The 25,708-nt window shown below is 42.4% G+C and overlaps 1 protein-coding gene across 5 annotated transcripts in view; it reads right to left on the bottom strand.

Annotated features, from left to right (window-relative positions):
• The window catches only part of WDR25 (WD repeat domain 25), a 648,317-nt gene that overhangs the window by 5,105 nt on the left and 617,504 nt on the right, over nucleotides 1-25,708 (bottom strand). For 2 of the 5 annotated variants that reach the window (XM_069208329.1, XM_069208332.1), the window contains exon 7: nucleotides 23,594-25,163. In XM_069208329.1, the coding sequence (XP_069064430.1) occupies nucleotides 24,942-25,163 (222 nt within the window). In that variant the 3' untranslated portion in view covers nucleotides 23,594-24,941. Of the gene's footprint in view, nucleotides 1-10,693; nucleotides 10,774-23,593; nucleotides 25,164-25,367; nucleotides 25,447-25,708 lie in introns of those variants that run through there. The other 3 variants (XM_069208331.1, XM_069208333.1, XM_069208330.1) reach the window with 3 other exon arrangements.

The following is a 25,708-nucleotide window of genomic DNA, read 5'->3' as shown; positions in this document are numbered from 1 at the left end:
GGGGGCTGTCAACATAAGCTATCCCTGAAACAAAAGGAATATAGGGACGCAGCACTGCCTTTATGAAGTGGGCGGCAGGGCCAGGAAACTCCTGGCCTGGTGAGAAAAAAGCAAACAGGCCAACAGATGGGTCCCCAAGGTAAAGGATGACAAGCACAAGAGATAGGGTGGGTGTGGCTACTGTTTTTGCAACTCTTTCCACCCGCCTGTACTCCAGAACACTCACAGCCATGGCTGATGAAGCTCGTGAGTTGCTATCAGACATCTGATTGCCTAGACTTTCTGAGACAGATAGGAAACTCCTGGAGCAAGATTTGACGGACAGTGAGGTGACACAAGCTATCCGGGCTTTGAACTCCTGTAAGGCGTCGGGCCCTAGTGGCTTACCTACTGAGTGCTACAAGCTCGGAAGATTGTGCCCCATCTCCTGCAAATGTTCTTAGAATGCCAGATCCCTGGTATCTTGCTCATGGATCAGAGGCTAGGCTACCATAGTAGTCATTCATAAGTAAGGTAAGCTGTGAGATGATAGTGCTTCCTACCGGCCTATTTCTTTCCTAAACGCTGAGGTTGAAACATTAGTGAAACTATTAGCCACAGGACTAGTACAAGTGGTTCAGACACTGGTTCATCGGGACTAGTCCAGCTTCGTGTCAGTAAGGTACACTTCCCTTAACCTGCAGCGGCTACACGGAGTCCTGGGCCGAGTGGCTGCATACAAGAAGACACCCTTGTGCTCTCCCTAAATGCATAAATGCCCTTTTACACCTTTGAGTGGCCTTTCATGTTTGAAGTTCTGCTTAAACTGGACTTCGGCCCCTGCTTCATATCCTGGGTATGGCTCTTATACTCCGACCCACTGTCCCAGGTTACAGTTAATGGGGAAACCCCCACACTTTCCAGCTAAGGAGAGGCACAAGACAGTGTGGACCCTTCTCAACCTTCATTTTTGCCCTGGTCTTGGAAACGCTGGCAGCTTGGATTAGACGTTACCCCCGTATTAGAGGGCTGAGATGGACTACAGACTGGGAAGACAAGATCTCTCTATATGCAGATGACATTCTGCTCTACGTCACTAACCCGGTACCAATCCTAGATAGAATGATACACATATTCTCTCTGTTCCAGCACTACTCGGGATATACAATTAACTTCAGTAAGTCTCTGATTTATCTCCTTCAAGGCACGGCTCTACGCTACCAAGGGCTGTGCAGCACATGTTGTCAAGGAAGGATTCCAGTATGTGGGAATTTATATCTCTAGAGATCCACATACTTTCTATACCCATAACATCGAGCCACCACTTGCATACCTGTGGAGAAATGTGCAACACTGTGGACTTTGCCGCTGACACTCCTAGGGAAAGCGGCTCAATTTAAATTGATGGCTCTGCCACCTTTTTGGACATACTTCAAAATACACTTAACACTGTCCCAAAGGTTTATTACCTAGTTATTGACAGCACAATCCCTACGCTGCTCTGGGACAGTCCCCTCCCCCCTTCATTTCCCTCAATAAATGAACCAGGGGCTGGTATGATGGTGAGCTTGCCCTGCCTGACATACAGCTATAATATAGGGGGGCCCAGCTTGTTATCATCAACTACTGGGTATATCTCCCAGAGGACGAGACAACTTATAGGATGGACAGAAGGAATATGACACCCAGGCGCTATCTCAGGGCCATCTATGGAAAAACCTGCGCAATGTCCGTCCCTAGCCCACTGCTGTCACACTTACCCTTTGGTGCACCACACTAAATGCCCTGGGATGGTGGAGGAGGGTAGGTCAGGCCACTCCCCAGTGGGACACTGCACTATTATGTACTCTTGCTACACAATAGGGCTTCGTCAAGTGGGACCTTGTCGTAGTTTGGACTCTTGCTCTGAGCAAGACTCCTGGTCTCAGGATGACAGTACTTTTGTTTGTAGGTGACTGAGGCCCTCATTCCTACTCTGGCGGGCGGCGGTCGCCACCCGCCAGATGGGAACCGCCAATCAGCCGCCACGCGGTCAAAAGACCGCTGGCGGCATTCCGACCTTCCCGCTGGGCCAGCGGGCGCTAACAATGTTAGCGCCCGCCGGCCCAGCGGGAAGGTGGCCTGCAACACAGAAGCCGGCTCCGAATGGAGCCAGCGGTGTTGCGGGCATGCGACGGGTGCAGTTGCACCCGTCGTGCTTTTCACTGTCTGCTAAGCAGACAGTGAAAAGCCGCCCTGGGCCCTGTTAGGGGACCCCTGCACTGCCCATGCCACTGGCATGGGCAGTGCAGGGGCCCCCAGGGGCCCCAGAACACGCGTTCCCGCCAGCCTCTTCCTGGTGGTGCTTCCATCATTCGCGGCGGGGTCGGAATGACCCCCTGAGTCTTTTCCTACAATTTAGTTGTAACTGTTGTCCAAACCTTACCGGCTTACTAGCAGTACCTCACCAGAAACACAATAGTAAAAGGTGATTTGTAGCAGTCGCTTACGCATGGACTCAAAGTAAGATTTCTCAGGGTTGTCGTGGTTAAACGGAAATTACCCTTTTCTCACAGATTTATTATGTCTCATACAAACAAAGGCAATAACACAGATGCAGTGAAGTTATAATAGTTTTTATTCAACATAACTGCAATTTGCGATAAGTTGCATGAACTGCAATGATTAGGATAATGAATATACCAAGCAACAGTATTGTGAAGAAGAGAGTCATTGTTATAAAGACCCCCACCATTGTGCAATATATGAAAGAAATATATATATATATGTATAAGATGGAATAAGCCCTAATACCCTAAGGAGAATAGGTCTAACCTCCTACCTAAAAGGAGAGCTGGGTTCGTTAAACTTAATCTGCCAAAGCCGTGTCCATGAGAGGAGCCCCCAACCCTCGTTACCTTGGAATGAGGTCTCTATCTCAGACTCCGCAGGGACACGAAGACTGGGTCAGCGTCAAGATGACTGCAGCATCGGTATCAGCGATGGTGGCGATGCCCTCTGGTTGGAATCCTTCTGATTATCTGTCTAAAGTGTGATGTATTTATACAGATCTACAAGGTCCCCTGACGTAGGTGTAATTCAAAACAATAGATAACAGGCATGCTTGGGACGGCAATTGATATCAACAATCTCTCGAAAGTATAGAGAGGGAAAATCCCTAAGTGTGAACACCTACTGTTTGTTTGTCTTTCGTGCTTGATCTTGACGCCTTGGCGCAGTGACACTGATAATAAAACTCATAACAAGTGGCCTAACTATAAACAAGGCCGCCATCTTAAAGGAAATAAATAATTAAATGGATTAAGAAAGAGCAAGCTAAGTAGGTTAAAAGTCACTAGGTGACAGGGGCACGAGTTTACCAGCCTACGGCCAAGCTAACTCCTGTTATCCCGTTAAAACAAACTAGGATTCACTACACCCTCCCCATTGCCGTAACAGGTATGATGAAGGTATAGGAACCCAAAAGCTAAAAAAGCTGCTTCTGAACTAAAAGCCAAAAGGTAAAACAGAAAAACAAGCTAATAAATGTAGCTAATAAAAAAATAATAGCTGTGTGAAAAATTCGTTTAAAAATACATACAGAGATGTTAATATCAACTATGACAAGTACAGCAAACGTTTAGTATAATTGCATATTTTGGAACCGGGAAATGGTAAGCAAATTCAGCGAATTATGTGTTATACGCAGGATCTTGAAGAATGTCATCGAAGTCATCAGTCAAGGACCTCAAAAACGAATCAACATCGTCTGAAGTGAAATCTATTGCTGGACGGACAAACGGATCCACAGAGCAGAAGTGAGCCACATTCACTGGTGCATCGATACTCGCTGCAATGTCCTCATCCATGTTAGATCTTATAACGGAAGCCTCATAGGTGGCCTCGCGGAGCAACCTCAGTCTCAAGGGGCATTACCGTGTATGAACCCTCATCGGGGACATCAGCAGTTCGCGGTCCACAGGAGATGTCGGTGCAACAGCAAGACAGACCATAGGCAGATGTTCAAAGAGACACCATATGCAGCGGAAGACCGGTTGTACACACCAGAGTAGAGGCCGGAATGACAACGACCAGTCAAACTCCAGCTCCACCAGCAAAGGTGTACCGAAGATCCGAACCATGCGTTCACGGCACAGCGGGGTTGACGGGAGCGGCTCCATTGCTCTGTGTTGCTGGAAAGAAACAACCACTGCGAATCAGAAGAAATAGCAGTAGTAGTCCGCCAATTAAAGCCAAAATAATTGGAAAGCCACCAAACACACTGGAAAAGAGAGAATGGATGGCTGATGGGATGACTCCGAAGACAGTCCGGAAGATGGACACGAAACCAGACCCGACAGCCTTAAAGAAATGAACAATCCCAGTTGTGCTTGAAGCATTGAATATTCTGGATACCAGCTCTCCAAAGTGTTTGGGGAAATCGGTATTTAAAAGGGATTGTATCTCGGCTGATGATCTCGCAATCTGGAGAGCATACGTCTCTTTTGCGGATGTCAAGGCGACCTGTTTCTGAAACAATAGCGCCTTTAGTCTACTCAACTTGTCATAGTTCATATTAATAGCATCTATGTGGGGCCACATGTCAGATACTTCTATCTCTCGTGTGGGGGGAAACAAAATATGTCCACAACACGTAACGACCTTCGTGACTGAGATTGCGTAGACAATTCCAAGTCGCAAGCCGCAACAGGTTTCATCGTTCAGTAGAACATAACTTCCATTGGAAAGTACATGAAACACTGGACGAATCAAGGGGACGGGAGTTCCCTTCAGAAAACAGGCCAAATTCGCGACCCCCGCATTGCAAAGACCGTGAAGAGACACCTGTTTGCATATCATAGAATGACGAACAGCAGTCTCACATTCACTTCCGCTAAGAAAGACCTCCTGTTCACCGTTCAGACATTTATAGTCAAAGGGCAACTCCCACTCTTCCTTAATAAAGCTATCTCCTAGCTGCTCATATCGTCCCACCGCAAGATGTTTCAGGCAGCTCGAGAAACGAAAGGTCGAAATCTGTAAATTAATAATGCCGTGTAAGAGCCAGATAGTTGAAGGAGTCTCTGCTACAGTGAAGGGCAACTTATCTAACTTATCTACTTGAAGCAGGGTGAAACGAGCCTCCCTTTTAGCCATTGTCTCTTGTTCCCTGGAAAAATTAAAAGCAGTGAATAGTTCACTCCCATTAATGTACTTCCATGGAATGCGGCCACTTTTCAGTCCAACCCAGCTGCATGATGGAATGTAGCTGTGTTTGCCCATGATATAACCGGGACAAGTCAGTCTGAGTGATATCAATAGCAGACAACACTATATTTGATAGTGAATAAATCCTGTTGGACATCGTGTTCATGCCATTGTCGACAACAGCTAATGTTTTTTCCAAATTTTCCTTATCTAGTTGCCTTAAACGTGCAGCAGCTTCAATCTGTGAAAGTTTCCAAATTTCATTGTACATAGCATAGAAAAAACATTTCGAGCGTTGTTTCCTAGGACCTAATAGGAAATCCTGTAAGTCTACACTGTCAGAAAGAGTGTTCAGGTGTTGCTTAACCGCTGTTAAAGTGTTTGTCTGCACCCATTTCTGGCACAGCTTACCCACACTGTATGTTGTAATTATACCTGTATGTTGACCTGATAGAAAGCGAGGGTCAGGCCTGTGTATGGAAAAACCCCTGGAAGAGTTCAAAAAACGCTTTTGACACTCATCAGTGTCGGTGGGCCATACCAACCATCCCCCTGGATGGGAAAGTGAAGAATTATAGGCACCAGCCTTAACCATTGCATCCAGCCTGTCTTCTGAGACATTAAGAAAGTGTTGCCAATCTCTAAATTTTGTCGGAGTAGGGATACTGGGCGTGTTCAGATCTTTAATTTTTGCTAACCCTAGACATGATGTCTGCTCAATAGTGTCATTTAAGAAAATCATTTGCACAGGAATCAGGCATGCTCGAAACAAAGCCTCCCTACCCTGTATCTGCCAATCTTGTGTCCCCCATACACTTTTCAAATCAATAGTGTCTTTCCAATATTCGTAACCCTCAATCGAGAGCCGGGAAACAAAGGGATCTGAATAAATCAGTTTCGTATCTGTTAGCAAAAGTTTTCTAATTTGTGCCGGAGGTATTTTAAAAGCTTTCTTTGTATCATGCCCAGAAAAGTATGTAAATTTGTCACTGTAATACTTTGGACTCCCCACCTGTGGTGTTGAACAGTGTTCCCATTGTGTGTAGTTCAAGAGAGGCCTATATCTAGTTGCACAGTGTAGGTAGTGATGTCCCCAATTGTTATAGCAGAACATTTCCCCATAATTGATCGTATAATCATATACATCATCACTTCCAAAAGCGGAATAGTCCCTCATTTCAGCTAGCATTGAATCAACTGTTTGGACATCCCAATCATCAGAGACAACATTAGGTGTAATAACATCAGACATTGAAATTTTGAACACGTATTGTATTTGAATTATCTCTGTAGGCCCGTATATATCGAACAGAACTTTGTACCAACAATCCCATCAATTAATTGGAACGGCTGTAATATTGACAGGGGACAAATCACGTCGGACCTTATGCGAAGAATGATGTGGTGTTAAAATTTAATCAACAGGCTCTACAGAGGAGCGATCAGCAATATAGTGACCATTAATCAGTAAAAAGAAAACAGTCACAAAACCAATCCATAAAAATAATGCAATAAACGTCAAACAGAACCATAGATAGTTCCATGGGTAGATCAAATAGTTCTTTTTAAGCCTCGATACAGTTTGCTACTTCTCAAAAGTTTGTCAGTCTCAGTTGAGGATGAATCCGAAGAAAAATCATCAATGTCTACGAAATAGCCAGAGGAAGTCTCTGCAAACACAGGACCTGCTGAATTCTGATCCACCGTTCGTGGAGGTTCTTGATAGACACCGTCAGTAGCCGTGGAAGTGTTCGTGTAAAATACAGCCAAATCCTGAAGCGGGGTGGTCACCGAAGTTGTAACTGGAACCAACAAAAGTTCATTTTCTGCCCTCCCCATGGTCGAGGAAATGTCTGGAACAGCAGTTGACATAGTTGCATAGTCAGTAGTAGTGATGTTCATCCTACTATGTAGATGGATGTCCTGTTGGGTAGTGAGAGGGGATCGGGAACTACCCAAGGGACCTCCTGGTCTACTGTGAAGAATCGGCCACATGGTGTAATTTGATGTCATCAATGGAGATTAAACTATACGATTTAGAACCAGACAATGGTGGAAGGATGACAGTCCTGATGCCTTTTATTCCCAAGACCGGTACAGGTGCTCTGTATGATGGACGAACTCTTTTTTCACAGCGATCTTCTCACAAACCAGATCCCCAACGTTAGGAATCCAGCCAGTCAAAGTTTTCGCCAATTCCCTTATTCCTAAAGTGGCAGCACTTGCAGATGATTTATCATCACAAAATTGTTGAAGCTCCTGTAAAACAGTGAGACGTTCTTTTATGTCAAATGGTGTTTCTGCTGCCACCATACCAGGGGCATCAAGATCGGGGACATACATAGGTATCCCAAAGAGAACCTCATATGGAGACTTTCCCCCCAAGGACCGTCTTGGCAGATTATTCAGTGCTCTCTGGACCCCATATAGGTGATGTAACCAGCTGCGTCCTGAACCTAATACTCGAGCTGTTAAGGACTGCTTTAGATCACGGTTCCGCCTCTCCACGACCGAATTTCCCTCAGGATGGTATGGTGAGGAGTAATGGAGTTCAACACCCATCGTTCCCATGGTGTCCCTGAAAGCTTTAGAGGCAAATGCAGGGCCCTGGTCCGAATGGAATGCTGCAACTGCATATGTAACGAAAAAGATCAGCAAATCTTTTATAACAGTACGGGGGTCAGCCGACCGCTGTCGCCATACCCACAGGAATCTAGAACAGGAATCCACAGCCACTAAAATGTATTTGTATGCACCATCAGGCTGTAAGGGACCACAATGGTCCAGGTACACACATTGGAGTGGCTTGTCTGACACTAAGAGGGATGTCTGCGGAGGGCGTTTGATATTCGATCCCTTAATCTGCTGACAAATGTCACAGCAAAGGACATACTGTTTAGTACGTCTGCATAGACCAGGCCACCAGTATCGTTGTTGTAGAATTGTTATAGTGGCCTGTATACCAGCATGTGCAGAAGCGACACCCTCGTGTGCGGCCGTAATCAGCTCTAATCTCTGATCTTCATTGGGGATACTCAATCACCTACCCCAGGAATCGTTGCATAAGCAACATTCTGTGCACTGATATGGTAAGTATAGTTCGTAGGGTATCCTTTCGGAAGGGTCTTGCCTGCAGCCGAAGCTTTAACGGCAATCAGTATTTCATTATCCAACCTCGTCCGAGAACGAGTCACTGCAGCCAAAGAAGCCGTAGCTACTGATGCTTTGGCTGCTTCATCAGCCAATGTATTGCCGGCAACGTGTATTCCTACACGTTGGTGTCCTAATGTATGAACTACATGGACACATGGTAGCTTATCCTTAAGATCAGCCACTCTTCCCCACAACATCTTGTGTTTAATGGTGTTCCCTTTAGAATCTCTAAACCCGTTCAGTTTCCAATGATTGAGATAATCATTGTATGACTGGACGCAGTAATATGAATCACAGACAATCAAAGTCTGGGTTCCTGGCTCAGTATGTTCGAGCGCTAGAAGAAGAGCCTTAAGCTCGGCCAACTGGGCTGTGCAGTCTCCTAAGGTCTGAGTGTAGGTATTGTGAGGATGGAAAACTCCGTCTTCCATTATCCCGCACACGGCTGCGCAAGCTGCCGAGTATTGATGTTTAGTACCTACAGCCGGTTGTGCCGACCCGTCAGTATAAATGATGGTATTATAACTGTCTATTGGCAAGATATGTAGAGGAGCGGGGTACTCCTGTTCATACTGGAGAAATTCTTGTGTCTGAAGTCTTGGGTCAAACACATAATCAACATCAGTGGCGGTCACAGACGTTGCCCATTGAATCCAGCGTGGATGTAATGCCTTAGCGTTTGGAACGCTCGCTTTAGTGACAGCCTCTAAGGCCGGCACCGGGGAGACAACAATAATGCGTTTCCCCTGGGCAAGTGGCCTCTCCTTTATGACTGCCATCTGAACTGCTGTCAGAATCTTTTCTGTGGGTGCAAAACGTTTTTCAGCATTTGAGTATAAGTGTGATTTATATGAAATCGGCACTGTGTCACTCTCATTAAAGGTGACATAAGTAAATCCCAGGGCACCAGCAATTATTCTGATGACCAAATTTGCTTTATTGTCACGTGTGTATAAGTGTCTAGCTTCTAGCATGTCCCGTTGTATGTCCCTAAGGATGTGTGTGTGTTCAATCATCCATCGTCTGCTAGAAAAATTGGGCTGAATTAAGTCATAAAGTGGTTTGATGCGTTCTGCATAATCTGGAATGTATGTTCTGCCAAAATTAAAGAAACCCAGTAATGACTGTAATTTCTTAAGTGTGTTCGGAGGCTGTAGTTGAGCAAACTTTTCTAGGAAGTGCGGGGCCAGGCTCTTTCCCTCGTTTGATAGCTCATATCCCAGGAACAATACACTAAGAAAGGCTATTTTGCTTTTCTTAAAATTAAATTTATAACCGAGGTCTGCAAATCCCAAAATGATCCGATCGACCCTCGCAAGATGAATGTCGAGGGCGTCGTCAGTGAGATAGATATCATCCACATAGGACAATGCATCGGAATCAAGCTCGTACAAAATTGATGTCACACGGGCTGAAAACAGTCCTGGGCTATTTTTATAGCCTTGAGGTAAACGACAAAAGCGTTTCTGAGAGCCAAATGAAAACGCACTTAGGTCCCTACTTTCATGTGCTAAATTCTGCCAGAAAAACCCATTAGATATATCCAATGTAGTTTTATATTTTTTACGCACAATATTGTTTATCAGTGCTGTGCTGTGCAAATTTTGTATAGCATATGTGCGAGTATGACTATTTAAGTGTCTATAATTAACCACTATTCTATATGAATGATCTGGTTTTGCAACGGGAAATAATGGATTATTCATTGCCGATGTACAGGGCTCAATCACTCCCTGGTACTCAAGTTGTGACAGTATCTCCGTCACCGGAGCTTTTGCTTCATGCTTAACAGGGTATTGTGGTTGCGGGTTGGGTGTAGACCTAACGGGAATAACATGATAAGGAGAGTCCTTGTCCCAACCTACATGATTACGGTATAATACAGGTGCCTGAGCTAAAGCCCATTCAGCAGCATAGGCTTTTTTGTCGGCCTCCGGAACAAGATCGGAAAAAGAAGGCAAAATGACATCTTCCCCATGTGGGAGCTTGCGGACATGTTCAGGTGGCCAGTCTCTCTCGGCCAATAGGATATCACTAGTGAGTTCATCCCAAAATATCACACTAATAATGCGTTCCACGTCTCCCTCTATCTGAATTGTTAAATCATAAACCCGATCGGGTGGGAGAACGCGGCCATCCGCTGTCTCAACCGCGATGTAATCGCTAGTTGCTGTCGCATCCAGATGATCTTTCAGACTCTGGCGACATATCGTGACCTCTGCCGCGCTGTCCAACAGAGTCACGGCCCACTTCTTGTTCCTCAACAGTGTTCTCAATACTATTGCCATTTTTAACTGTCAGTGCTGCCACTTTCTTCTTTTTAAATTGTGGCTTTTGCTGAGGAGTCTTTTCTTCTTTTTTAATGGTAGACTGTGGCGAGTCTTTTTTTTCTTTCACGTATTCCGGACGTCGATCTTGACGGCCCCCTCTCTTGCTACGTTTATCCGGTGCGTCCTGAAAGGAAAGAGAAGGACGTGAATCAGTATATCTGTCTGGAGTTCTAATGTTATCCCTATTTCTGAGATTATACCTCCTTTCGGAGTACTCCGGATGTGGAGAATCAGCTCTTTTATTTCTCCTGTCTTTGAAATCTTTTTGTTTCTCCCAGCGCTTTTTAGAGCCCTCTTGTGCCTGTTTTGTATCTTCCTTATGGGTGGTACTTGGTAATTCCAATTTTTTAGGCTTGGCACCCAAACTATCCCGTCCTATACTAGTATAGGTATCGGAAATTATTTTCGGCAGCGGTCTCTCTTGTTCCACATTTGGAGTTTCCCGGAGACGCTGGCGTATTGCCAGTGCCACTGCTTCCCCTTTAATATTACTTAGTATTATCGAGGAGACGGCGTCAAAGTTACGCATCAATTTCATCCCTAGATCCAGGGCCGGTGCAGCCCCATGCTCATTTTGTATTTGTTTTAACACTTCCGTTAAATTGGCAAGTGTAGGGGTACCATGTGTGGTAGTATAAACGGCAGCGAAGACTGTACCCCATGTGGCACATTCATCCACAGAGGGAACCATCCCAAACGGCAAGCACATAGTGAGCAGTCTATGTTTTTCCTGTGGCCCCATATAGGGGAACACAGCTTCCAGCTGATTCGTTTTCTGGGCAATCCAGAACGGTATTTTTTCCCGTTCCGTGGGCACTTTACCCATAATAGTATGCACTGTTTGTGGATTAATCCCAGTAGCCAATTGATAACCACCAGCCACTGGCGGTGCTGGACGCGCTGGTGTCGTGTTCAATGTTCGCATTACGAACTGAACCAATCGTCTATATAATACCGCTAATTCATTATATAGTACTCGTAAATCTGCGATCTGCATATTCAGTATGCCCGGGTGAGGTGTATATGTGGCAAACATAGGCCATGTAAGTCCCTCATTACTTAAAGGACCTAGCCTCACTCGTCTTAGTACATGTGGTAGGGCGCCTTCAAACCAGTTCTGGTGCTCTTGATATGTGAGCGATATTTCATGATACTGGTATGCTTCGTATCTTACAGGTACGTCCGCAATTTCATATGTGTGAACTGTATGTGTTTTTTGGTCGGCCTCAGGAAAGGTGACCCAACTGTAAAAAGTCTCTGCTTGGTATGCTTCAGTCGCTTCTATAATCAGAGTAACATCCCTGCCCTCTTCTGTAAGGCCATGCGCTAATAAATGTTGTGTAAGTGCATGTCTAGCATTTGCAGGAATGTCTATGGTATTAGCCATAGTTGTTTAGAGAAACGGAACACCAAAAATAGGGGAAGTTTTTCCTTTTTATGAGTTCGAGCTCGAACAACCTATAGCTTAATTAGGTGTTAACTGTTCAGCTGAGGAGGATTCTCCCAAAGACCACGGACGTCTCCGTATAATGGTACTGAGGGTACCTGTTGTCTGTGAGACAGTGATAGTCAGGGTAACCGTAAATTAGTGCCTAAAACACCATCGTTGGTGGCGCCATGTCGTAGTTTGGACTCTTGCTCTGAGCAAGACTGCTGGTCTCAGGATGACAGTACTTTCGTTTGTAGGTGACTGAGTCTTTTCCTACAATTTAGTTGTAACTGTTGTCCAAACCTTACCGGCTTACTAGCAGTACCTCACCAGAAACACAATAGTAAAAGGTGATTTGTAGCAGTCGCTTACACATGGACTCAAAGTAAGATTTCTCAGGGTTGTCGTGGTTAAACGGAAATTACCTTTTTCTCACAGATTTATTATGTCTCATAAAAACAAAGGCAATAACATAGATGCAGTGAAGTTATAATAGTTTTTATTCAACGTAACTGCAATTTGCGATAAGTTGCATGAACTGCAATGATTAGGATAATGAATATACCAAGCAACAGTATTGTGAAGAAGAGAGTCATTGTTATAAAGACCCCCACCATTGTGCAATATATGAAAGAAATATATATATGTATAAGATGGAATAAGCCCTAATACCCTAAGGAGAATAAGTCTAACCTCCTACCTAAAAGGAGAGCTGGGTTCGTTAAACCTAATTTGCCAAAGCTGTGTCCATGAGAGGAGCCCCCAACCCTTGTTACCTTGGAATGAGGTCTCTATCTCAGACTCCGCAGGGACACGAAGACTGGGTCAGCGTCAAGATGACTGCAGCATCGGTATCAGCGATGGTGGTGATGCCCTCTGGTCGGAATCCCTCTGATTATCTGTCTAAAGTGTGATGTATTTATACAGATCTACAAGGTCCCCTGACATAGGTGTAATTCAAAACAATAGATAACAGGCATGCTTGGGACGGCAATTGATATCAACAATCCCTCGAAAGTATAGAGAGGGAAAATCCCTAAGTGTGAACACCTACTGTTTGTTTGTCTTTCGTGCTTGATCTTGACACCTTGGCGCAGTGACACTGATAATAAAACTCATAACAAGTGGCCTAACTATAAACAAGGCCGCCATTTTAAAGGAAATAAATAATTAAATGGATTAAGACAGAGCAAGCTAAGTAGGTTAAAAGTCACTAGGTGACAGGGGCACGAGTTTACAAGCCTATGGCTAAGCTAACTCCTGTTATCCCGTTAAAACAAACTAGGATTCACTACAATCTGATTGGCCTATCTCGGGTTGGAGATCTGTGGAATCAAGATGGTGGGGGATTTCCTTTAAAGACTTATGAAGTGAGTACCAACAGGCATCCACGGAAATCTATCTATAATCAAAGATACAACATGCCCTGCAAAGGGCGGTGCCCAGTGACACAGCCCTCCCTGAGTCATCCCCACTGGAGGACAGACTGTTAGATGGATATATGGCCAAGAAGGCGGTCCCTCTCACCTACAGCAAACCGTTAAAAAAACTCCCAACTTAATGACTTGTCGAGAACACTGAGAGCAAGATCTAGATGGCACTGAGGACAATGAATGGCTTGAGACCACGGCGTCATCAAGGGAAGTTGCCATAAGGTCGAGATTCCGCGATATACAGCTGAAAATCTGATATCAACCTTACTATTCATGTATAACTCTGGGCAAGATGGGCAAGGCAGAAACTATCATGTGCCCCAAAAACTACAATAAGGAGTTGTCTTTTTTTCACATGATTTGGAGCTGCCTGGTACTGCAGCAGTACTGGGAGTCAGTAGTGACTTGTCTAAACAATATTTGTGCCAGTAATATGGAAGTATCTGTGAAGTGGTGCCTCCTCAGTATTTATGATGCAAGATCTTAAACGGATGGATCAGCTCTGGATGACACTGGGTTTAATGGTGACTAAATGCAACATCTCGCAAATGTGGAGGACAGAGTGGACACCACTCCTTACTGACCTGAAGTGTGATATGGATTGGTGCATGCTGGTGGAAAGGCAGGTCTATGAAAGCAGAGGATGCCCGAACAAATGGTACAAACATGGGGGAAGTGGAAAGTATATTGGAGCGAATTATGTGCACCAGTTTTAGGCACCAGTGATGCTATCTAATGTCGGCATGCCCAGACTTTGATGTTGTCCCTTGACTGGCGGGAGGCGGAGATAGTTGGTTCCTAGGTACAAACGTGGACTTGCTGTAACTTGTTCTTGCTTTAATGCCACAATGTGTGCTATTTACAGTTACTGTCTCAATGTTTGTGTTACTTGCAATAATTTATTTTAAAGAAGGTTCTTTACCTTATTCGTAACCAGCAGATGGCCCTCTTCTTCTCCACTTCTTAAATGACCTTCTCTTGATTCGAGCAGAAACTGAAGTTTACATACTACTCTAAGACTGCCGGAAAGAAAGCCTGCGACATCCAAAAAGAAGTCACTACCTGACATTTCTCTTGCCTCAGTTTCAGAAGTAATTGGGGTAACATTGCAAAATGAGGAAACGTGTAATTATGTTTTTGCATTCACTGCTGTTAACATGCATCCACTGCAACAGCTCCTGGATCTTATAATCAACTATAATACTTCTTTATCTGAAAAGCTAATCTGCTTGCAAAACAATCCAAAACTTAATGGTCTCACTGCTTGTCTATATTTAGAAACATCCACTGATCTAACTTCCAGATGCTTTAATCCCTAAAATACCTTGAGCTCAAATCTGCTACAGAATTCTCCTCCCCTGGCAAATATTCCAGCTTCAGACCTATCTTCTGCTCCAGGCAAAAAAAAAAACCTCAAAGACAAATTCTCTTTTCCCATAACATGTCTTATCAGTTTATTTATCAACCTCACCTCCTTCGGATGTAGCAGCAGTTTTCTGGCACTATGACTGCTTGAAAACTAACCCAAAACCTCAATCTTTTTCCAAGGTACAAAAACTAATTTCCCCTCATTTATTATGAATCCTAGATTCTACAAATGTTTCCTTACATTATCCAACTGATTTTTCAACTACTCTTCACATCAAGACATCAGAAGAATATTGTTCAGAAATTATCAAATAAATTCCTCTCTCTCTCAGATAAGCCACCACTGGCCTCATTATCCTTGTAAGACACCAAAGAACTGATGTTAGCCCTAACAAAACACATACAAACTGGTAAAACTGAAGTCTCTGAATCTAGTCCAAGTTTATTAAATGCATAGTTAATTAAAACCAATATATCATCATTATTTTCATCCCGTTCTGCACCGCAAATTCTATTAATTTAACAATAAGCCGGCATAATCCTCCTTTAGTTTGACTTAACAGATCTACATTGTCAGCATATATCAGATTCGAAATAGGCATATCACCGACCTTTGGAGGATGCACATTCACCTTGTTTAGCTTCAATTACAGATCTGATAAGAAGCGATTAAAGAGAAACTGAGCTAACACATTGCCCTGTTTCAATCCTTGTTTTCTCTCAATTTTCCTTGATAAGAAGGAACTGTCCCCTATCTTTACTCTGACCCGTGTATCTGTGTATAGTAATCATATAGCTTTTAATAATTGCTCAGGTATGCCCCAAGTAGCTAACTTCTCCCATAAATAATCTTGCTGTACCAGATCAAAAGCTGATTTGAAATCTACAAAACACAAATACAAAGGTTGATTTTTTTGTTTGCATTTGTCAATGAGGATGGAAAGAGATAAAATGTTTATAGCTAGTCCTGGGTCTTTTACAAAACCTGATTGGTTCAGGGGAATAATATCGTTCACGGTTGCCCAGGTACGTAGGTGCTCCAGTAATAGTCAGCATTGTGTTTGTCTTCTGAGTCCGCTAGGGTGATCAGTCGGTAGTTCTCTGGGTGAAATTTACTACCACCTTTGAATATAGGATGGACTATAGCGCCTCTCCAAGAGCTTGAAATGTTTTCTAGTTCTATACAATGGTTAAAATTCGGAACCAATCTTTCCGCCCAGAATAACAGGTTCAGTTTAAATAGTGCATTCGGGATACCATTTGGGCCAGGGGCCCCTACACTCCTGCTGTTCTTTATTAAATTAGCTACCTCCACCACCGTGAAGGTTACATTTACAACTTCTGTTTGATCAGCTAGGGGCTTAAATGGAACTCCTTCTTGGCATAACTCATTTGTTACAGTTTCCAAGAAATTTGTATCTCCTTTATTTTCATTACATCCGTTGAAATGATGAGCTAAGTATCCAACCATGATGATTCTGAAATATCTGAACTAGTTAGAATCACTGGAGCTTTATTTAATTTGTTATCCAGTTTTTTTTTACTTAGAAATAATGCATTAGTCCAAAAGGCAAGTCTTTTCTTTAATTTATACTCCCAGATTCGTTTCCGATATATGTTATTGATTTTTTTTTTAATCAGCCTTAATTTGGAGGTCGGTTGGATGTTTCTTAGATAATCTTAAAAGTTTATTTCGTTGCCTTCTTAAGTTAATCATATGGGCTAACATTTTTATTTCCTTTTTTATATTAGCCCACCCCTGGCTCTGAAAGGTTTTTTGTGGCCTGTCTAAATAGAGTATGCTTGCGAAACTATCTAAGAAAGTCGACCAAATGGATATTGGGTACCTGGGCACGTCATTCTGGCATTGGTTCAATAGCACAGTTGAAAGTTCATCAATGGATTCTATTGAATTTTCATTCCATCAAAGTTTCTTATAGTTCGTAGAAGTGATGTCCCGTGGAATAGTGGAAGCAGGATTAAACGTAGGGAAACTGTAACCAATATCCAAACATTGTTGACCATGATCACTCTTATCTGTCTTTATAATATAAAACTTAGTAATTAAAGTAATTAGGGACAGAGAGACCACCATATAATCAATTGTTGCATGGATTCCGGTGACATAACAGGTAACCACCGGCGGAATATCTTGTGGAAACCTCACATTCAAAAATCTAAGCCCAAGGGCCTCCAAATTTGTTATAAAGGAGATTGCTTTGATGTCGGCTTTACACAACTCTAAGGACCCCAGGGATTTCTGCAGGACTGCCCGTAGATGGTCTTGCATGATAGTCTCACCTCCCTTTCAAAGGGAAATAGAAGTTTCATATTGAAGTCCCCTGTCACTAAAAACTCTGGGGACCCCAGATCTTGATAGCTAATTCAAATTGTGTCTACCATTCTAAGAGGGATATGTCTCCTAGAATGTACATCTGGATGGATATGGACATTTATGAATAACTGTGGACTGCAGTTCTCTTTATTCCAATTTTCTAACGTAACTATCAAAAGGTCTTCCTTATCCTAATTTACCTGCGTGCATGAGACATTCAATCCTGCTGAAATAAAGATTACTAGGTCCCCCCTCGGATGTCCGAACTTTTTTTCCCTAGTTGCGGGGGGAAAAACCTGTAAAACCATCAATTGTAAAGGGGGTTGTGGCCCACGTCTCCTGTAAAAAGATGATTTGGAATTTATTTAAAAGGCTTGTCAAGTCTTTTTGTTGATGGTTTGATCTAATCCGTTTATATTCTAGGAGCAGACTTAGGGCCAGATGTATCAAGGGATTTTACCCATTCTGTGCCTATGGGAAAAAGCTTTCTTACATATGGCCCTTAGAGAGGTTTGTCATAGGGGGATACCAAGCCAATTTGTACTGGATTGCGCAAGGGTAACTGGCGGTATTCTTTTTGAAGTGCTACTAAAACCACCCCAGGTCAAGCTGCTGAGATTAATGTCTATTGGATACTATTGCTCCTGTGTGGTAATCAGCCACACTTAGGTTCCCAACTGCTGATCTAAGAACTGAGAAAGGTTGATTTGGAACAGTCAAATTGTTTGATTTTGACAAAAAACTTTGGGCCTCTAAAGGGATGGGATACTCTACTAGTTGGTGTGTTCTAACTCTAATTCCCCAATTTAGGAAGGTGCTTTTTTCTTTTAAAATCCTTCTAACTAGTTGAGATGTCGTCCAAGTCACCAGAGTAGATTTGTCAGAATTGGCACTATCGGTCTTTACCCCTGGTATAAATGCTATAGAGACGATATCAGTAGACTGAATATCCTTAGGAGCTAAGATACCTTATAAAAGTTATAATATATTTCCTCTATTGAGTATATCATGTGGGCCCTTGGTCTGGTATTGTGGTTAAAGGATTAACTGAGTACAGTCTATAGAGGGACTATAATTGGGGCTTCCCATACAGACATCCTGTTTCCCCGCTGGACCTGTCCCTATGTAATTTGTCGAGGCCTGACAGATAAATTCCTCCCCGAGCGGTCTCTGATTTATTACATTTGATCTCACGTCTGGCCTGTTTAAGGGCTCTGCTTCTGAGAATGGTCTTGGCATTTCCTCCGTTCTCTTTACCTCAGATCTCACAGCTGCCAGCTGTTTGGGGGCAGAGCCACTTCCCATTTCTACTCGGAGTTCAGCCATATAATCCTCTTGACCTTCAGCATACATTATTTTTAGAGATTGTAATGCCTAAATCTTCTATTTCAGAAGTCATACTATATACCTCCGCAATGATACTCAATTTAACTTTCGGCTCCCATTGCTGTAAATTTATATTTGTGGATTCCCATTTTTTAATTCTTTTATCATTTGAATTTTGCAGATCTTGTCGTTCCTTACTTTTTATACTTTCCATATTGGGGATTGGTTCAATTAAGACCCTGGGATCTTGGTGAATGGGCACCTTCTTATGTGTATTAAATAAAGGGAACAACTTATTATCCGTTGGGCTGCTCCCACTGTTAGTGCTCAAGTCATAAAACTGACTGTTCCCTTTTCCTGTATCAGGTGAGGGGGAGGGACTCATCATTATATTTGGAAGGGCCGTTAACATATCCCTTTTTGTTTTCCTTGCTTTCCGTTGTTTTTTCTTTTGTCTTTAAGTAACCGGCTTCTCTTTCAGTGCGGAGGGATCCATCGATTTGAGAAAGGAGGGGGAGATTGCGTCAATTGGAGTGTCTGCTTGAGGGCCTTTCCCCTTCTCAGAGAACTTCAGTGAACACGTTTTTCCCTAGGTCACCACCCCTGTCCACTCCCTGTCTTTTCAGAGCATTCAGTTTTCTTGTCAGGCCTTATCTCTATGTTGTCGGTGGCTATACTATCCTTATCATCTTTTAGGCCCGCCTCCTCCAGTAGAGTGAGAGTCTCTTGAGCTACAGTTTCACCCCCTTTTACCATATTAAGATTCACCTCAAGGTCAACCATCAAGGAATTTAATGCCTCTGGGAGTGTGGTCATTTTGTTAATTATGGGCTCACAAGTGCAGCCTTGTTTTGTCGTCTCTGCACAATTTTGAGCTCACCTAGTCAAGCCATTTAGATCAGCCAGCTTCTGATCAATCCCTGATACTGATTTTGCAATAGCATTTAACAGATCCACCTGGACGTCCATTTATTTTGACTGGTAAGACAAGGCATCGAGAGTCAGTTGTGATGTCTTAAAGAAGATATCCCACACAGCATTTTGATCTAATTTGTTAGGAGTGTTTTGTGAGGGCAGTGCATTTTCATTTGTAGCTTTATTATCTACATGTTCTTTTATTTGTTTTTTGACGAATCAAAGACAGTTGGGGCTCTATAGTCAAAAACAGAGGTATCCAGTTGAATATCGGAAGCACAGGTCAGCCGTTCTTGGTTTACCCACATATCTTTTGTAACAGATCTTTTAAAGACGTGCATAATAGGGTCCAGTTGTGCTTGGGAGGGTAGACTAGAACTGAGGTTGAGTGGATATATATTATCAATATTATCCGAAGTGTAAATGTTTTTTGAGAATTTATTCCACCTCCTATGTTGATTCAGCCTCCTAAAGCCCCTTCGGAAAGTAGCCATGGTGTGGAATCAGTACCTCTTTTAACAATTACATTTACTTCAAGGGGGGGTTGAACATATGCAAGTGAGTGATCAGTCGAGATTTTCAAAGCTGGACAGTGATGATGATCTAAGGATCAAAAGTTCAAAATCTCTGATTGGGCCCCACACATTATCTTTAGTTATATCAGCCATTAAGTTTATAATATCGTCTGAGAAAGACTTTTCCATCCCCCATCCTTGGGCCCACTATTTTCCCCTGATCATCTAGCAAACTGCCTTCGCTTTTTATAGGGGAGATAGAATGAGGTAGGGCCACTGAGCCTTTGGGTATAGAAAAAATATCTTCCACAGGGTCCTTCAAGAAATCAAATTTTTGAGGAATGTTTACCGATTAAATGCTTGGGTTTGAAGTAGTACAGGGAGGAGGCAGTCCTAAGGGTATTACTGCTTGCTTCATGTTTGATTCCTGCTTGGTTTCTGGCCCACTGCTATAACTGCCATGACAAAGGTGAGCAGGTCCCGCGGGATCCCCCACAAGCCGCATCCAGACCTGGCTGGGACGCTTCTGTGGCAGACCGGGTTCTCACTAGGCGGCAGCCACCTACGGCTGCCGCTCTCGCACTGCGCTGTCCTGCACTTTTCCTATGGTGTCCTGTTGTATCCTGAGTTTTCCTGCCCGAACCCCACTGCCTTGGCCACTTTTCTAAGGCCACCTCCCTTCCTTTTTCCCACTCCTCCAAGTATCCTTGCTTGCCGCATTCCTTGCAGCGCGGACCAAGGTAAGGAGGCCGGGGGAGGTTGAAGGCAGCGAGAAGGCAGCAGGAGGGATCCACAATTAAGCTAGTGTTTTCCCAGGATGGCACAACACGTCAGCCGGGAGGGCTCCACGTTTTTCCTTCGTAGGTTTTTTTCCAGGATGACACTGCAGCCGGCAACACAACGCAACACAATAGGACAGCACCCGGGTCACGGCAGGCAGGCGGGCAAGTAGCGAGCAGGTAGCACAGCCTCTAGTTTACAGATTGGGTTATGATGAAGTACAAAACATGAGTGACAGATATTCTGCATTTAAATGATAACAGATGCTAGAGTAAAAACATGAACTAAAACGCAAGATTTCCACCTTTGATTGGAGTCAATGAGCATGTGCGGCTTGCAGGCTTACCCTTATAAACTGGTCTTGCACAGCGCTCTGCACTCCCAATAATAAACTTGTCTCTGAATCTGAATTGAAGAGTAGATTGGCTTATGCTGTTCTTTGGAAATATGAAATAGGCATCTTTCAAATCCATTGTCACAATCCAATCATTTTCATGCAAAATATCGCTCAATAGATAAATTCCCTCCATTCTTAAATATCTGTAACACACTTGTTCAGTTCCCCACAAATTGATCACATGATGCCACCCTTTGTCTTTTCCTCCACCAAGAAAACATTGCTTATAAAGCCTTTTTGATTATTTTCTGATTATTTGCATCTTTCTCTAACATTTGCAAAACCTTGCAATCAACTGCTTCAATTACATCATTTTTCTGTACCAACTGATTTGGTACTGCTTCATGATCTGGACTTCATGAAAATTCCAAATTGTATCCTTGCACTTTCTCGATCATCCAAGGATCTTGTGTAATCATAAACCAAATTTGTACAAAATTGCTTAGACATCCTCCTACGTTTTTGGGGAAAGAACCAGTAAAAACCTCCATACTCACCTTGCATTCTGAATGTATTTTGGCCCTTTTCACAGATATCTCTGCTTCTTCTCTGTGGGGACAGAAACCTGTGAGGCTTAAAAGTGTGTGCTGTAACCTGTTTTGGAAACTATTGTAGGACATTGGCCATCCACAACCGAAAAGTTGGCTACTCCTCCTGACCTTGCCAAAAACACTGCTTCCAAAAATCCTCTGCATGCTTTATCTAGAGCTGTAAAAGTTGACACATACATCTGAACACTCTTAACAAGACCTCCTTCAACTAATAAATGTTTTACATCCTCACTGGATCCTTTCCCCTCCATGTACCTCAGCTTGGGGTTAATTTTCATGTGGATCACTTTGTGCCGTTCTGCATTTAGGCTTGCATTAGAATAGCCTAGGAAACACTCAGATCTTTGACTACATCCTCTAAGACAGTCTAAATCTACTGGTATATTCTTCAGATTAGCCTCTTATGTCTTATCCAAAATAATAGCCTGAGGCCCCAATATGTAGAGTAGCTTGTTCTTCACTGTTTTAATGAATGCTCTAAACCCTTATGCGGGTCTCTTTCTAATTTTAACAAAAATGAATTCAACTTTGGGTCTAAATTTGGAGTATACCACACCTTGTCTCGTACTACTGGTCATGAACATTTCACTCTTCCTAATCCATTCCTTTATGAACTTTCCTATGGGGTCTAATGACCACCAATCTGGACTACATGGATGTCTTTAATCAAATGGGGAAATATCTTCTCCACCAAAGTATTCATTACAACAGACTTTGTGGTTGATGGTTTTTCTAAATCATCATTCAAATTCATGTTACTCATCTTCAGTCTGAAGACGAAGTACAGACTCACTGAAAATTTCATAATCGCCTTTATCATACATCCAATCACATTCCTCCTCCATTCCACCACCTTTGGCATCTTCTAGTGTGCCGCCAGGCACACCTCACTTTTGTGAGCCACCAAGGACACCCTTGGTCATCAGATATATACCTCATTATCTCTCTGTTTCTGTACCACAACAGAATTTATGGTCTTTTTCATGGCCAAGTTCATCTTATTTTGAATAAACTTTCTTAAAACATCTTTACTGACAATAATCTTTGGTAGCTCAACAGTACTACAATATTCCTCACTTGCCATCCCTTACTGTCTGCAATATATTATATTCTGTCACCAAATCTGCATAATATACACACACAATGCTTTAAAAAACCTCTTATCTGCACAATGTAGGGTCTCTGACAGTTCTGTCCTTTCTTAAACAACACTGCGCACCCGTGTCTTCAAGAGCTCTTACAACTTACAACGCACCACTCCAAATGCTCAGGCTAGCTTAGTTGAAAACATTTTCAACTGATTTGTTTCCAAAGCTAACAGAGTTGTATAAAAACATGCATGTGACGAAGTGTCCTTGCATATCCTGAAAATAATGCAATTAGTTCTCCCCAAACAACGCCAGTCACTGAATCTCGTGGGAACATGTGTGAGAAGATACAACCCTTTAAAACTGAAATTCTAAAAATCAATTTAAAAAACTAACTTCTAAAGCCTAATCAATTTTAAAATATCTAATTTAAGTATAATAAACTTTAAAAAAATATACATATTCATCAACTCAAAACACTATCTTGCTTCCATAAATGTGAAGTACTCATCCACTTAACAATAGACATTAAACAACAGGCATAACACATATAAAATAAATAGTAAGGTACTTATCTCTGCATGAGCAGCATTTATAAGATGAAGAGGATTCTAAGACATGGGTTTATATAGTGTTGCTAGTTGTAACTCTAGAGTGTATGTTATGGTGATGTGATGATTTTTTTAAAGTAGATGCTGTAGGTGCAGAATAAAAGGATTTATTGCATAACACTAGTCTCTGTTTGTGTAATAAAGTATGTGAAGCTTTCAATATTACACTCTAAAAATAATACTGATAACAACAATGTGTTGATCATATCTCACTTTATTTTACCCACCTTCTGTTTTTAAAGGCTGAAAATAACAGATTTTACTATTACAAAATGTAATGGTGCTCAAACAGCCACCTTCTGGAGGATGGAAACCTAAGCCTGTCTTGCTGGGAATCAAACTTGTGACCTTCCGATCACTGTGGAGGTCCGAAGCGAGTGTTAACCTCCTGAGCCATTTTCCGACTTGTCAAAAGAAACTCCCTAGATCTGGGAGTGGATACTAAGACACTGAATGAGTCAGATACTAAAATAATGATAGGAGGCCATGATATGAGGGCAATACAGCAAAGAGTTTACAAAATCAATGATAAGTTAGTCACAAAGAAAAAGTTCGCGAATACTACCTGACCATAAAATAGTTCAAGAACTTCACATTAAATTATTTACCCAATATAAGTTAAGCTTACTGTACAAAATTAATACATGAAACACAAAAAAATACCTCACCTGGCTTAGCCAGTCAGAGAGACCAGTGGAATAAGCACCGCTGGTAGGGTACGTGTTCCAAACGCTAGAGCCCGAGCACAGCTGTACATTCCATTGAGATTAAAAAAATGAGTACTTCTGAGTTGGTTTATAATAGTGACTAGTATTTGCTGTGCACTCTATAAATAACCCTATTATTATCAAACCTAAAGGACAAGAAAGAGTGCACCCTGCAGTGATCAATTACTGATGTAGTTGATAAGCCAAGGAATATTAAAATTCCTTGACTATCATGTGTCTGGTCATGACAATAGGGAAAGTGTTGTTGGCTTTGACTACTGTTTCTTGACTGTGGAGGGGGATGATGAACATGAGGATCCTAAAGGTTCAGAAACTCTCTACCTCTTGGATACTTTTAGACTGAGAAAAGGGCTCAGCACATTAAAACTATACCTCACTGCGAGGAAAACTGGATGAAGGAGAGAGAGAACAAGAGACCAAAAGTTATAAAATGCTCTGTATACCATAATGAAGAAAAAAGAAAGACAAATCAAAACAAATATTGGATGCCCCTTGTAATATAGGGTAAAAGTGTTTTGACAGTAGTAGTTCTAAACTGCTTTAATCTGTGTAATAAGCAACAAACTGGTGGTACTGTCTGTGTCAGTCATGTGGCTTCAATTGGTTTCCATATTTTTAAAATAACAAAGGCACGCACTCAAGAAGGAGTTAGTGAGAAACTAACTTAGGTTTCATGTACCTTTGTAGGACAGTAATGTTATTTATGGTACATAATGGGAAAATTAATGTGGTTTATCAGACAATGTACTGAACTCTAAATACAACAACAGACAGTCAACATCACCCACCCTAATACTGGTTCTTCGTAGAAAAGCATTACTGCCAAATTTTAATAGTTCCCTCCCAATCACATGTTGCAAGGAGTGATGGGAGTACTGGATGAAAAGACAGATTGACACAAGCTTCACTGTGAGCAGGAAGGGTATGGATAATCCTGGCAGTGTTATAATTATAGAAATATATTTTTCCCTCAGAACTTCCAGTAGCTAGAATGGTTCCATCTGGAGAAAATTTGCAGCCCACTGAGAAGCCTTCCACCTGCATGGAAAGAGACAAGAGAAAGCAGTTATAAGGAATATATTTGAAAACACATCAAATCAATCTAAATATGCTTCTTTTTTTTGCTGTACTTTATATGTTGTTAAAATCTAATTAATAATCATGCATGATTGAAAATGTCCTTACATTTAACAGAAATAAAAAATAACTCATTCCATTTGGGTCCAAATGAACAGAACTAACCTCTCCTCTCCCCTCTCCATATTCCAAGCCTTCAAGTCAAGTCAAAATGTATTGTGTTGGTTATAATCCACACAAAAACCTCAAGTAACACAAAAAACAGCACAATTATTTCAGTAATATTTTAAAGTAATATAACAATAATATAATTTAATAAACCAAACTCTTAAAACCACAAAACACATCAAACTTAAAAAGGACTTTACTTTGTCCTACCTTTTATCAGTGATGCGGATCATACATAGGGGACTAGCAACAGCGTTTAGAGGGCCACCAGGCAAGAAGGAGCTACTGGGCCCAACCATGGGGGTTGAGGCCTTTTATTCCTGATGTCCCATGGCCCT

The sequence above is a fragment of the Pleurodeles waltl genome, chromosome 9 (assembly GCF_031143425.1).
Source record: "Pleurodeles waltl isolate 20211129_DDA chromosome 9, aPleWal1.hap1.20221129, whole genome shotgun sequence".
In the NCBI taxonomy this organism is placed as follows: Eukaryota; Metazoa; Chordata; class Amphibia; order Caudata; family Salamandridae; genus Pleurodeles; species Pleurodeles waltl.
Note: the sequence above shows the minus strand (reverse complement) of the source record. Positions and strands in the feature narration are given on the sequence as shown.